Genomic DNA, 15,732 nt, shown 5'->3' on the forward strand with positions numbered 1-15,732 from the left:
AATGGAAAAAAGACAGTCTCTTCAACAAATGGTGTTGGGAAAATTGGACAGCCACATGCAGAAAAATGAAACTGGACCATTTCTTTACACCACACATGAAAATAGACTCAAAATGGATGAAGGACCTCAGTGTGAGAAAGGAATCCATCAAAATCCTTGATTACATAGGCAGCAACCTTTTCAACCTCAGCGGCAGTAACTTCTTTCTAGGAACATTGCCAAAGGTAAGGGAAGCCAAGGGCAAAAAGAACTATTGGGACTTCATCAAGATCAAAAGCTTTTGCACAGCAAAGGAAACAGTTAGCAAAACCAAAAGACAACTGACAGAATGGGAGAAGAGATTTGCAAACGACGGATCAGATAAAGGGCTAGTGGGGCACCTGGGTGGCTCAGTGGGTTAAAGCCTCTGCCTTCAGCTTGGGTCATGATCCCAGGGTCCTGTGATCGAGCCCCACATCGGACTCTCTGCTCAGCAGGGAGCCTGCTTCCTCCTCTCTGCCTGCCTCTCTGCCTACTTGTGATCTCTGTTAAATAAATAAATAAAATCTTTAAAAAAAAAAAGGGGGCTAGTATCCAAAATCTATAAAAAGCTTAGCAAACTCAACACCTAAAGAACAAATAATCCAATGAAGAAATGGGCAGAAGACATGAACAGACATTTCTGCAAAGAAGACATCCAGATGGCCAACAGACACATGAGAAAGTGCTCCACATCACTCGGCATTGGGGAAATACAAATCAAAACCACAATGAGATACTACCTCACACCGGTCAGAATGGCTAAAATTAACAAGTCAGGAAATGACAGATGCTGGCGAGGATGTGGAGAAAGGGGAACCCTCCTACACTGTTGGTGGGAATGCAAGCTAGTGCAACCATTCTGGAAAATAGCATGAAGGTTCCTCAAAAACTTGAAAATAGAGCTACCCTACAACCCAACAATTGCACTACTGGGTATTTACCCTAAAGATACAAATGTAGTGATCCGAAGGGGCACATGCACCCAAATGTTTATAGCAGCAATGTCCAAAATAAAATAGCCAAACCATGGAAAGAACCTAGATGTCCATCAACAGATGAATGGATAAATAAGATGTGGTATATATACACAATGGAATACTATGTAGCCATCAAAAGAAATGAAATCTTGCCATTTGTGATGACGTGGATGGAACTAGAGGGTATTATGCTTAGTGAAATAATCAGAGAAAGACAACTATCATATGAGCTCCCTGATATGAGGAAGTTGAGAGGCAACATAGGAGTTTGGGGAGCTAGGAAATAAATGAAACAAGATGGGATCGGGAGGGAGACAAACCATAAGAGACTCTTATTCTCACAAAACAAAGTGAGGGTTGCCAGGGGGAGGGGGTTAGGGAGAGGGTGCTGGGGTTATGGACATTGGGGAAGGTATGTGCTATGAAGTGTGTAAACCTGGTGATTCACAGACCTGTAACCCTGGGGCTAATACTATATATATATATATAAACACACACACATATATATATATATTTTATCTATATAAAAATATATATATTATAAAATATATATTTTATATGTATATATTTTAAAGATTTTATTTATTTATTGGACAGAGAGAGAGATCACAGGTAGGCAGAGAGGCAGGAGGGGGAGGGGGCAGGGTCCCTGCTGAGCAGAGAGGCTGATGTGGGGCTCGATCCCAGGACCCTGAGATCATGACCAGAACTGGAGGCAGAAGCTTTAACCCACTGAGCCACCCAGGTGCCCCAATACATTATATGTTAAATAAATTAAAAATTTTTTAAAAATGTAAAAAAAGAAAAAAAAAGAAAAAGAAACAGGGCTCCAGAACACAGGGCATGATGCAATCTAACAGCGTCTTCCCTGACCTGACAGATCATTTGGAGGTTTTCTCTGGAGTGGGTAAAAAAGGGTCTTTGAAGGATGCTCCACACAATTGAGGGGAGAGTACCATTTTAAAAAACAGGGAAATCAAGTGACTAGTAACTGCATGTTGAACACCCTGTTTTCCTTCAGAAAGTAGGCAACCGACATCTCATAGGAAGAAACAATGTGAAAAATGGGATAATAAATTATATCCGCTGAGAGATAATCAGAGAACCAAAGAACTCTTGAGAAGTAAAAATCTTATGAGAGAAATAAGAAAAAATAAGGCATATAATAACTAGTTAAGAAATCTCTCAGAAAATAAAGCAAAAAGAAAATGACAGAAAATAGGAGTGAAGTAAGATAATACCTGCACAGAAGGTCTAACATTTGAATTATGACATTTCAGAGCTAGAGAATAGAAACCAAGGAAATAAAAGAAAAGAAAACAAAAAACCAACCAACCTAAAGACAAAGGAAGAGTCAAAACAAAAGAACTAGAGTTTCAAAATTAAAAGTGCACACCAGGGGTGCCTGGCTGGCCCAGGTGGAAAAGCATGTGGCTCTTGATCTCGGAGTTGTGAGCTCAAGCTCCACACTGAGTGCAGAGATTGTTTAAATAAACTTAATAAATGAATGAATGAATAAATGAATCAATGAATAAACAAACAAGCCTTAAAAAAAAAAAAAGTGCACACCAAGTCCTTAGTATAATGGATAGAAACAGACCCAAGTGAGGCACAGCACGGTGAAATAATGATCCTAGAGACTTTCACAGGGGAAAAGGTTTCATACAAGGGATCGAGAATCAGAATGGCCATGGTCTTTAGCAGCAACAAGTCAGGGAACTAGAAGATATTAGAGCAATGACAAACATTCTGAAAGAAAATTGTTTTCAACCTAAAACTGTCTGCAGCCAACTGAGTGTGAAAGTAGGACAGAGACATTAGCAAACATGCAAGGTGCCCCCTCCCAGTCTCACACACCCCTTCTTAGGAAGCTACTTCAAGTTGTATATACTCCAAAAACAACAACAAAAAAAACAAAAACCACAAACAAGAAACAAAAAAATAATAATTTTACAGTAAACCAAGAAAGATCAAAAAGACAGAAAGCAGGGGATATAAAGAGAGAGAAAACATAATCTCCAGGATGATGGTGAAAGGAAATCCGAATGGCAGTAATGCTGCAGGCCTATGGGCAATTCAACAGGTGAACACAGGTTAGAAGACTCCAGGTTCCAGACAGAGCTCTTTAGGAAGAAGTTGAAAGAATACTCAAGGCATCTGCATGCATTAAAGTGTACATATTTATACCACTGGGTGAAAGTGTGGAGTTGAATTAAGTAATAAATAGTATAAAGATGAGTAAGCAAATGAAACACAGTTTAGGCAGAAATGGAGAAAGAATCAGTACAATGTATCCTCAAGATAGCACTGGGTCCCAATAATGCCAACATAGAATGATTAACCAGCCAAAATCATCTTAAGTCGGGAACATGGGGGCTGGGTGTAGTGATGGTATGCAAATCCTGTATAATGCCTCCCCCCCCCCAAAAAATTGGGAGCAGCATAGCCAAGTTATTTATCAGCAATATGAAGGTAAATACTGTTGTGTGGGGAGTAAAAAACTCACAAAGGGAGGGGACAGATTTTTTTTTTTTTTTAAGATTTTATTTATTTATTTGACAGACAGAGATAAGTAGACAGAGAGGCAGGCAGAGAGAGGAGGAAGCAGGCTCACTGCTGAACAGAGAGCCCGATGCAGGGCTCGATTCCAGGACCCTGAGATCATGACCTGAGCCGAAGGCAGAGGCTTAACCCACTGAGCCACCCAGGCGCCCCGAGGGGACAGATTTTTAAATCAACTTAAACTACATACATGCATAACTGATAAGAATAGTTTAAAAAAATCAAGCAATCTGAAAATCATACACAATTCCATTACTGAATGCCAGATGCTGTTGATGCTGCAGAGATCAGTAAGATGTGACGTCTGACTAGGATCCAACAGGACAAGACACTGATGTCTTGTTCACACTGTGTCCTAGTACCAAGGTCAGAGCATGTGCCAGTATGTTTGCTGAAGGAGTGAATGAATGAAAAGAAGGTAAAGTCATTTTAGCATAGGGACACATTTTTTAAAAGGAGAAGAGAGATGCAAACAAAAAAAGAGTAATAGTGATAGTAAAGGTGACATGACAACTTGTAGCAGAATAAAGAAAAGTGTGCCAGCTGGGTAGACAGTAATGGAGAAAGGCATTCTAAACACAAAGGCCCAGAAGCCTGAAGCATCTGATGTTCGTACCACAAGATGTGTGACAGGCCAAAGCACAACTCACAATTTGTTGACTTAAATATTTGTTGAGCACCTCCCTATGCAGATACAGAAGTGAACAGAAGAATCTGTTGTGATGGGGCATACATTTAGAAAAAGGAACAGTAAGCAAACAACTATATAGTATTAGACTGTGTGTGACAGGTGCTATGGAGAAAAAAAATAGGGTGGGGAGAGGAAGAGAGAGATAATACATGAATGAATATAAAAAAGTGTATGGGTTTGGATAGTGGTGGTTTGCTTATTATATTAGGTGTTCAGGGGACGATCTTCCCGATGACAGCTGAATAGGAACTTGAAGAAAATGAGTTATACATTGTCTTGGGAAGAGAATTCCAGGCAGAAGGAAGACATCATTTGCTTAGTGGTATGTGGGACATGGTAAAGACTTTGGCATTCATTTTGAGGGAAGTCATTCTGATAGACTGACAACAGTCTTATGGGGACATGGGCAACCAAAGGGAGAGTGAGTGGACTACTGCAGTCATCCTGCAGTCAGTCAGGTGAAGACTGGCTGGCCTAGATCAGACCGTGGTATGGTGGAGTAATTCTAATTACCTGAATGCCATATGGAATAGAAAAATCTGAAGTATAAAAGTATAAAAATAAATGTAAAACATATTATTATGGATTTTTAATAATGCAGTTTTTCCTTCGGTAATCTTCAACATTCCTGTTTACAAGGTATATGACTCCGAGTAGTGCCATTTATGTGCAAATCAATTCTAGATTTTTGAGGTGTCCATTAAAAATAATGCCCTCCCCCAATTTCTTAACTAGGTAAACAGTATTATTAAAGGACACTATACATCAAAAATTCATTTTTAAAAAAGCATGCACTTTTTGACTTAGGAATTCTATGTTTAGGTTCTGTCCTAAGGACAACCATACGAAGATCTGTGAGTAAAGATGCTCACTGCAGGGCTCCTGGGTGGCTCAGTGGGTTAAGCCTCTGCCTTCGGCTAGGGTGATGATCTCAAGGTCCTGGGATTGAATCTCACATCAGGCTCTCTGCTCAGCAAGGGAGCCTGCCCACCCACCCAGTGCCTACTTGTGATCTCTCTCTGTCAAACAAATAAATAAAATCTTAAAAAAAAACAAACAAACCAGATGCTCACTGCAAAGAGCTACCAAATACGTGTAAAAAACTAAGTAGATTAGGGAATACTACATAACCAACTGAATTTGATATACATTTCTGTTTGACTAAGTGTCCAAAATATTAAATGAGTTAAAAGGTTACAATTAATATCAATATCAATTTTGAAAATATCGGGGAAGTATGAACATAAGCATCGTTGAATATGAAAAGGAATTAGAATACAGATAAAACAAGATTGACCCTGGGGCGCCTGGGTGGCTCAGTGGGTTAAAACCTCTGCCTTCGGCTCAGGTCATGATCTCAGGGTCCTGGGATCGAGCCCCGCATCTGGCTTTCTGCTCGGCGGGGAGCGTGCTTTCTCCTCTCTCTCTCTGACTGCCTCTCTGCCTACTTGTGATCTCTGTCAAATAAATAAATAAAATATTTTAAAAAACACAAAAAAAGCCAAAAAATCCCCCAAGATTGACCAGGAATTAACATTGTTGTACCTGGGTGATAGGTAAGTGGAATGGGAGTGGGGGCTGTTTTATTATACTACTCTCTCTACTTCTGTTAAGTATATTTGAACTTTTCTATAATTGAAGATTAAGAAAAAAGTGAAAAAATTTTCACTAAAATGTTAACTGACAATCTGGGTACAGACCTACAGATATTTTCTTCCTTAGCACATTAAAGTTCAAATTTTCCTTCATTCCTAGTCACTTCAAAACACAGCACTAAGTTTAACTTACCACCCAACAGGCATTTCCAAGATCAGCAATCTTCACTTGGAGCTTTTCTGCATTTTTTGGCTCAAGGGGATTAACAAGAAAATTTCCAGCAGTGGATTTTCCTACAGACAAAGGGTATCATTAATAAGAGTGTTTAGTGAACACAAACATAGCCAAAGGTTAATAAAATTCTCTGAGGCAATATACCCAGGCCTCTGACTGGAAAAGTTCACTAAATTTTGTAAGATAAAAAGAGTAGAGCAACACCTTTAGTTTACACAATTAAAATCTACCTCTGCCTTCAGGGCAAGTGAAATGCTGTCACCCACTACATGACCAATACAATTCACAATTAGCTAAAAATTTACACACTGAAGGTAACCTGGGAACCTGCTATGAAGTTTTATTTATAAAAACAATGGTAGATTTAGACTAGAAATTCATGAATATGCTATTCAGGGAAGGAGTACTGGGGAAGGATGTCTGTTTAGGTACCTTTGTTGTCCAATGGTCCATTTTGTTCTTGCTCATGCTCATCTTCACAGGGTATCTCTGCCCGAATGCTTTCTTGAAGTTGGCTGATGTCCTGTTCACTGAATGACTGGTCTACATTTGGTGAAGCCTGGCACATCATGGTATCTGACACCTCAGAGGTTACAGGTGTACAAGAGTCTGTTTCTTGAGATGTGCTGCTGTCTCCATTTTGGGAGCTTAGGAAACTAGTTTCCTGCTTCAAATTTTGGACATCACAGTCATTAGCATTATGTAGATCCTCTTTAAGCCTCAATGTTTCTTTATTACTGTTTTCAGTATAATTAACGATTTCAATTACTCCATTGCAATTAATTTCTGCTGCACCACCCTCTACACCACGTTCCATAAGTGTTTGATCCTGGTCAATGGTACTTGACTCTTCTAAGGAACAAACAGACAAAAAGGATGTATGTGTATGTGTATGAGTGAAAGAACAAAAAAATTTCTCCACAAGATTAAAAATGCTTTCTAGAACTTATACAGGGTGACATAAAAACATGACTGAACATCTAAGACCTATTTATGGAAGAACAAAAAGATCTTCTTATCCTTACTCAACTGCAAAATGAAGTCTATGTTGAATTTTCATAGAAAAGTCAGAAATTACATTTGAATATTACCTGCCTGATATTTATGAAGGTTCTGTACTCTTACTGTATAAGGACACCCCCAAGATGTGTTGTATGCATGAAACCACTATATTATAGAACAATGATAAAGTAATGTTAAAGTAAATTTTTGTGTATGCTCTATTTATACCAAGTTTTTCTTGGGTCATTTTATTAGGTGGGTTCTCTTTCAAGGGTCTTTCAACAGGACTCTCTGATTCTTCTTGCTTGTTTGGTCTTTTTTGCCCAGGGCCCGACTCTTTCTCCATTTCCTCAATTTCCTGCATTCGCTTCTCTAGTAATTCTGCCTGGCGCTTCTGCTTCTTCTTCAATTTCTTCTTCTTATTCTTTGACATTTTGTCAGCCTGGGCGGAGATTACAAACAGATAAAGCCTTCAGGTGGCTAATCCATTACCCCCAGTTGGAGATAACTGTTAACTTTAATATTTCCTAATTAAATTTCACTCTTTTCCTAACATAGCACTTAAGTTTCTCATTAACTTAAACAATGTGGATACTCTTATGAAACTAAATAGAAACAAACTTAACAATAAATTTTGGTCCTCTGAGCCAACTGTGGAGCTGGTACTTTCAGACACACTCAAGTTTATAGGAGCCTCACCAGTAAAAACTTGTCAAAGATGCATGGGCATTCAATGGAGAAAATATAGAAGCGCAGGAATATTTTTTTCTTTGGTTTTCAAACTCTACACAAACTGTGATCCCTAACAGAGGAATCCTTGCCCATTGCCCATAGATCAGAATTAAACATAGAAACACCTTATACTTACTGGTTTAGGCTGGGGTGCAGTACTGACTGAAAAGAAAAGAAAACTAAGTAAGAATCCTGGCATTCAGCAAGCCATGTAAGTTTATGTTACAGAGAAAACCACTGTTTTTAAAAGCAACTCTGGTACAAGTACCATCTTTTAAAAAAGAATAATACACATAAAAGTTGGCAAACTTAGAATGAATTTAAATAAATTAAATTCCTCTCCAGATAAAATCCATACATGCAAAGATCCAAGTCCCAATTTCTGGTTTCCACTATTAATGTTGCAAAAATCTCATTCCTATGTATGCTTAAAATAGAAAATGAAAGGCAACAGCCCTCATCCCCACCTAGAATCCCCATCTCTTAATTCTTCCCCTTGGCAATGGTCAGTTTTAAAAGGAGAGCAACATTAAGAGCTATATAATAATTTGTAACATAGCATGTTATGGGTATTAGTTTAGATTAGGTGGGAGGTAGAATCTTCCTCAAAAAAATTTTTTTTAAATTGTGGTCAAAGCCACACAAGGTAAAATTTCCCTCTGAACTATTCTTAAGTGTACAGTTCAACAGTGTTAATTATATTCACATTGCTGTGTAATATTTTTAGAACGTTTTCATTTTGGAAAAATGAAACTCTATGCCCATTAAACAATTTCTTATTTCCCCCTTCTTTCGTCTTCCTTTTTAAAGGAAACCTATGGTAACTGACATTTCAACTTGAGGATCAAGTTCCTTAAAAAAAAAAAAGTTCCTCAAATATAATAAAACTACTAAAATTAAAATCTATACCTTAAATGGCAAAAAAAAAAGCATCACAATCATAGCCATCATTTATTTAGCACATACTACTGTGTGGCAACCTATTAACTGCTTTAACATGGAACGAATCCCAAGAACTTCTTCATGAGGGAAAAGGAAGTCAAGACACTTGCTCAAAACACTCAGCCAATGATGAAGCCAGGATTCGAACCAGGTCTGTCCAATCCAGTGCTTAAACTCAAGTTCTTTTTTTTTAAAAATTAATTAAATTTTTAAAAAAGATTTTATTTATTTATTTGACAGAGAGAGAGATCACAAGTAGGCAGAGAGACAGGCTGAGAGAGAGGGGGGAAGCAGGCTCCCTGCCGAGCAGAGAGCCTGATGCGGGGCTTGATCCCAGGACCCTGAGATCATGACCTGAACCAAAGGCAGCGGCTTTATCTACTAAGCCACCCAGGCACCCCTAAACTCAAGTTCTTAATAGCAAAGTTATCTTGCCCCTCTATAGATCACACTGATCTATAAGCAAGCATGTATGTATGATCACGGTCAGAGGTAAACACATCAAAAATAGCCACTGAATCACAAGGAAAAATATTTTAAAACAAGAATATGAATCATGAATAACTTAGAGTATACAAAATATCTGTATCTAGAAGACACAATTTCTAGACTTCTTCTTTCTATAGGAGAGCAATACTGAAGATTAAAATTTAAAGTCTTGAAGGCTGAGACTTTCTTACACATAAGTACTTACTGTATCTTATTGTTAAATGAGAGATGCTTTATTTAACTGCCTGGTAATAGAATAAAAATAGGAACTTCTCAACTTTTTTCTTTCTTTCTTTTTTTAAAAAGATTTATTTATTTGAGAGAGAGACCGTGAGACAGACAGAGTGAGCAGGGAGCCTGATGCGGAGGCTTGATCCCAGGACTGGCTCGAAGGCAGACGCTTAACCAACTGAGCCACCTGGGTGCCCCAGAACTTTTATTAACTTCTAATGAGACCAAAGTCCTTAAAGAAAACATACCTGCAGATCCAGAAGGTGGAGGAGCTCCAGATCTCTGCCATTCGGTTGCTTCTGCAGCCAGTCTTCGGATATACTGCTCGTTCACCGACAACAAGATGTTTTCTGGTTTAATGTCAGTGTGGATGATACGGCACTTGGTGTGTAAATAATCCAGACCCTGTAACACCTGAATGGGAACAGAGCAGGAGACTTGCAAACACAGAATTCAAGTCCTTTCTGGAGAAGGAAGAAATCACAATACAACAGTTTAAAAAGTAAAAATATAAGAACAATATGGTAGTTTTCAACAGAGAATAAAGCATTTTTAATAAGGCACCAAGGATACTTCCCCAGAAAGATTACCTGTAAAGTATGAGCAACGGCAAGAGTTCATCTATTAATAAAAATTTTAAAAGGCTGATTGTTTTAAAAAGCTAATAGTATTTGGAGATATTTAATGAAGAACATTAAGGCTGAGAACAAAAGTCAATATGCTCTTAAAATGTTGACATATAGGGGATGAAAGATTTAGATATCTCTTAATTAACATTTCCTTGTTGATAAAGAACTGAGGTCTCTTGATTGCCAGTTTAGAGCTCTTTCCACCAAAACATATTATCCAAACAAATTATTTGCCCTCTGAAGTATTAATATTTTCCTGAGAGTAAACTTCTTTACTGTATATTGAAAGCTATTCAGAATATTAGAAAATACCCTTGAATAATGTTCTACAGATAGTAATAATTTGACATAGTAATTCTCTATTAACAAATAATAAATATTTGCAACCAGAACTTCCAGATAAGGGCTCCAAATTTCCAACACCAGTCAATGAACACATCTTCCTCTCTAATGATTATTATAGGAGATGAATCTGGGAAAAATGATTATTGCTAAATCATTTAAAGAGAGAATAAACATTAGGGGCTGAATAAAACACCTAATTTTAACAATAAAAACCCTAGTTTTTAAAATAAAAATTCTATTGGATATAAGAAACTCCTGACACTTTAAGAATATAAAATAATCACCACATAGAAAAAACTAGGATACATACTTGCTGGATAATTTTTTTGACACAAGGCAGTGGAAGCCCTTGGTAATTGGACTTGATGATCCACTTGAGCAGATGATGCCCCAAAACTTCAAAAACCATGCAGATATCTAGGAGTTTGTTAAGGAAAGAAAAGGGAGGCACAAAGGAAGAAAGAGGCAAGATAAAATGTGTTCTGCCCCAATGAAACTGTTACTGTAGAATTCTTTCAGTATAAAAAGTAAGCGTATGACTAAAAAAATAACTAGCTGTCAATATTCTGAATTCCAAAGGTTAGTGAATGCTTTAGTTACTGAAAACATCCAAGAAATTGGGGGGGGGGGGAGCTGGTTTACTGATAAAACTATGTACATTAAAACACTCAGTAGTAAAAGTAAAAGAAACCTGCACATTCAATTAGTGAAAGCACTAGCTTTAAGTTGTTGATTAGTTTTCCCTGATGCAAAACTAATGCCCAGGGTAACAACTCCTACTCTCATGTCTCAAAGCAAGAAAAAATAACTTCTGCTTTAACTGCAGGAAATAATGTACCAAAACTTAACCTAAAAAAATGTGAAGGCCAACTTTTTTTTTTTTTTAAAGATTTTATTTATTTATTTGACAGACAGAGATCACAAGCAGGCAGAGAGGCAGGCAGAGAGAGAGGTGGAGGCAGGCTCCCTGCGGAGCAGAGAGCCTGATGAGGGGCTCGATCCCAGGACCCTGGGATCATGACCTGAGCTGAAGGCAGAGGCTTAACCCACTGAGCCACCCAGGCGCCCCAAGGCCAACATTTTTTAAGAACAGGAAACTGACATGCTTTATGCTCTGTAGTTTACAAAACTAATCTTGATTCTAGTGCCACCATGTGTTCTCTTTATGTATCAACATTCCAATCACCATAAGCAGGAATAATTATGTGCAGGGCATGGCTGGGATTTTAGTAGTATGTTGCTACCTTGCACCTCCAGAAATTTCTACATATGGGAAAAGTCAAAATATACATATGTAATAATGAACTAGTGCCCAGAATTCTCCTTTAAATAAGATTTTTCACTAAAGGAAAACCTGGGCTCCTTGAAGAAATGGCCAAATTCCAGATGAACCTGGAAACTTAGTTGTGTGAACAGTAATGGAACACATTAAGAGAACAGCTTGGAAAGGATGACACTGGCCAAGTTGAAAGCATTTTAAAAAATGAAGTTATGAATTAACTTATAAATAAAAACTGAGTGAGTCCAAACAAAGACTTTAAAAAGTATGTGTTGTGGACAGGGAAATATCTTTTTAATTATTTTTAATTTTTTAAAAAGATTTTAACCTTCATTCTAAGTAATCTCTACACCCAACATGGGGCTCAGAATCAGGACCCTGAAACTGAGGCAGCCAGGTGCTCCTGGAAATATCTTTTTTAGAGAAAAAGTCAAGTAACAGATATACAAAGACAGAAATAGAAAATTACCATTTTATAATTACTGTAGCAATAACTGGCTCAAGTAAGAATCAATGAACACTAAAACTACTGAGTTAAAGACTGGCTGGAATAAAGTCACAATGTCATAGTATCACCCCAGATTGCTTATTAATTATGAAAGGAAAATGGTACTTCTAAACAGGGAAATCTGGAAGACTGTGACTTAACCTAGTGATCCAACTTATTACCCACTAATGCTAAAGTACATACTGATATCAGGTACTTTCTGATTTAATACACTGAGAAGAATAAAGCATCATCCATGCAGTATATTTGACCAAAATAATTAACTTGGAATTAATTTTCAGGAAACCATTATACAAATCCAAATAAAGAGATAAAATATCTGCTCTGGGTTCTTTAAAATAAAAAAAGTCAATGCCAATAAAGGAAAGCAACGGTCTAAATTAAAGAAGATTAAAGGGACATACTATTCAGGAAGACACAAATAAAATTTTCATAAGATAGTGTTTCAAATTCACTAGAATAACTAAAATAAAAAGACCAACAGGACTAAATATAGGGGAGGATATGGAGCAATGAGAACTCTCTTATTTGCTAAGAGAAGTATAAAATGGTACTACCACTTTGGAAAACTGGCTGGCAATTTCTCAAAGTTAAACATCCCTAGGAACTTCTTCTGTCAAGATGGAGTTAACATGGCATGCATTTACCCTCTTGTTTAAAATGACAACAACAAAAGCAGACAAAATACATAAAACAACAAATTTATTGATTGACCCTGACATCAGGCAAATAAAGGCAGTGATCCTTGAGAAAAGAGAAACAAATGAGCTGAGTCCTATGACTGCCCCATCTTACTGCCTTGAGACTTTCAAGATCCCCTGAGATTAAGAGATAGAGTTAACAGTCTTGGGAGACCAAGGCAGCTACAGAAAAAGAGAATCTTGGAGATCTGCAGAGGGATCCCCTTAAGTATTTAGCAGAGTACTACTAATCAACATAAGTATACAAGGAAACTACTGGAGGCAGGGGGAAAATATCACTTGAGGGGATTAGAAAGAATAGTGACCAGTGAACCCAAAAGGCTTCAACAATGTCTGTTCTCATGAAAAAGGCTAGATAAATTCACAGTCATAGTCGTGGGCAGATATAAACCCATACATATAGTCAATTCACTTATGACACACTGGGGAAAGAACAAATCTCTTCAATAAATGGTGTTGGGAAAACTAGTCAGCCACATGCAAAAGAATGAAACTTGATGACTATCTTACACCACATACAAAAATCAACTCAAAATGGAGACTTCGGGGGCCTGGGTGGCTCAGTGGGTTAAAGCCTCTGCATTCGGCTCAGGTCATGATCCCAGGGTCCTGGGATCGAGCCCCACATCGGGCTCTCTGTTCAGCAGAGAACCTGCTTCCTCCTCTCTCTCTCTCTCTCTGCCTGCCTCTCTGCCTACTTGTGATCTCTGTCAAATAAATAAATAAAATCTTAAAAAAAAAAATGGAGACTTCATTGAATGTTAAGACCTGAAACCATAAACTCCTAGACAAAAACATAGGTGATACACTATCAGATTAGATACTGGATGACTAAAAAACTGGTCCTAATGTTTTTAGATATAGTAATTATATTGAGGTTATATTTTAAAGTCCTTCTCTTTTGGAGATACATTCTAAAATAATTATGGGTGAAGTAATATATCTAACGTTGGCCACAAAATTAGCAAGAGGTAGAGACAAAACAAGATTAAACAAGATCCTAAAATGCATAATGAGTGTTTGTAGATTAACTATTCTACTTTTGTATACACAAAATATAACAAAACAGGACTTATTAAAATGCAGATTGCTTTAAAAAAAAAAAAAACCCAGAAAATGGAATTTTTAAGTTATTCTATTATGCTCCTAGTTTCAATGTTTGATTTGTTGAGAGAAGCATTGTAATTTGACAGTGGGATTTTCAATCTCTACACAGTGATACAAAAATGACTGAACATTTAGTAGCTTAAGAGGGGCGCCTGGGTGGCTCAGTGGATTCAGCCTCTGCCTTCGGCTCAGGTCATGATCTCAGGGTCCTGGGATGGAGCCCCACACTGGGCTCTCTGCTCAGTGGGGAGCCTGCCTCTCCCTCTGTCTGCTGTTCCCCCTGCTTGTGCTCCCTCTTAGTTTAGGGTCCCTTATATTTCAGTATGAGAAGGACAGCGCTCTGGAAATGCTCAGATACAAAGAAAAATACAGATATATGGCTCCATGTAGACATGCTTATCTTGTGAGAAGAGAATGGCATAACTCATTAATCCTTAATGCAGCGCTCTTTTATCTTTTTCAATCTCTAGTAGCAGCAAATAATGCGGGAGCCAAGACAGTTGGGAGACAAGTAGGAAGAGCAGAGGAGAAATGGGCTCAGGACAAAGAGGGACTCAGTGGATAAAACTACAGAGAAACTACCTGGTAATATTTGGAAAATATCTTGAAACTTGAAATTCAAACCCACTAAGATTTCAATAGTTTAAAAAACAAACCAACAAAAAGAACACCCTTCTTCATTAGAGTCAAATCAAGGTACTCAAGCATTATTGAGGAGATTATTTAGAATATTTCTAGTTTTATTTGTAGCTTTCCCAAATTAGCAGAGAGAGAGAGTTGGCATGACAATCATTACAAGATCAAACAACAGGGAAACAGAATCTAATGGCATCCTATGTATGTTTTGTATCTTGGTTAGCCTTATTATATACATACAGAGTAAGCCATCTACAGAGTGATCACAACAGTCACAAGACTCTGCTTTAAAATGGATGATTCTTGAAGTACTTTTCTTCAGACATCAGGGATATGTGATTTATACTTCTCCAAGGAAATAACAACTGAATTTAGAATGACAGAAAAAATCTTTTCACATTATCACCTGTTCTCGCTCATTCCTCCATTCAAACCTCTTACCACATGATTCCAGAACCATATGTAGCCCACCTCCTTAAAAAGAGACAACTGGCAATTAACAGTGCATGTTAAGAGAAGCTAAATATGCAGAAAAAATAGAATGAGAGAAGAAATGTCTTTCTTTTAACATTTTTAAACAGTTTATGAACAGTTAGTTTTAGACTCTCCAATCCAAGTGAGATTCTACTTCATCTTTTATTCTGAAAAGTCTGATGAGCCATCATAAGCATGGCTGTTGCAATAACCTTTTAATCAGTTCACAACATGTCACTGTGATATTAACTTATGAAAAAAATCAGCTAAGGTTCCTTCAAGAAATTCTAAAAATCCAGATAAAAACATTAAACAAGTCAGTTTTTTCATTTTGACAGAATGCAATCACACCTGTTTAGAGTCTAAGCATAACCTATATGCACACCCTCTTCAATGTTGAAGGCCAGTAGATAATACAACATGTTAATTTTTTTCTTTTTCCAGTATTTATCATGAAAAATTACTCCCATTAAGAACTTTTACTAATACAAGCCTAATTAAAAAAAAAAAAAAAAAAAGATTTTCTTTTGCTTTGGTTTAATTTGCCTGGAAAGGGGAAAAAGCCTAAGCAATACC

The 15,732-nt window shown here is 37.4% G+C and overlaps 1 protein-coding gene across 1 annotated transcript in view; it reads right to left on the bottom strand.

Annotated features, from left to right (window-relative positions):
- LOC111152251 (SRSF protein kinase 1) overlaps positions 1-15,732 on the bottom strand; it is a 78,612-nt gene that overhangs the window by 16,031 nt on the left and 46,849 nt on the right. Inside the window, 6 exon segments of the mRNA XM_022510698.1 lie at positions 6,040-6,140; positions 6,514-6,933; positions 7,312-7,525; positions 7,952-7,977; positions 9,726-9,891; positions 10,762-10,868. Coding sequence (XP_022366406.1) covers positions 6,040-6,140; positions 6,514-6,933; positions 7,312-7,525; positions 7,952-7,977; positions 9,726-9,891; positions 10,762-10,868 — 1,034 coding nt within the window.

The sequence above is a fragment of the Enhydra lutris genome, unplaced genomic scaffold (assembly GCF_002288905.1).
Source record: "Enhydra lutris kenyoni isolate GAN:26980312 unplaced genomic scaffold, ASM228890v2 scaffoldscaffold28, whole genome shotgun sequence".
NCBI lineage: Eukaryota > Metazoa > Chordata > Mammalia > Carnivora > Mustelidae > Enhydra > Enhydra lutris.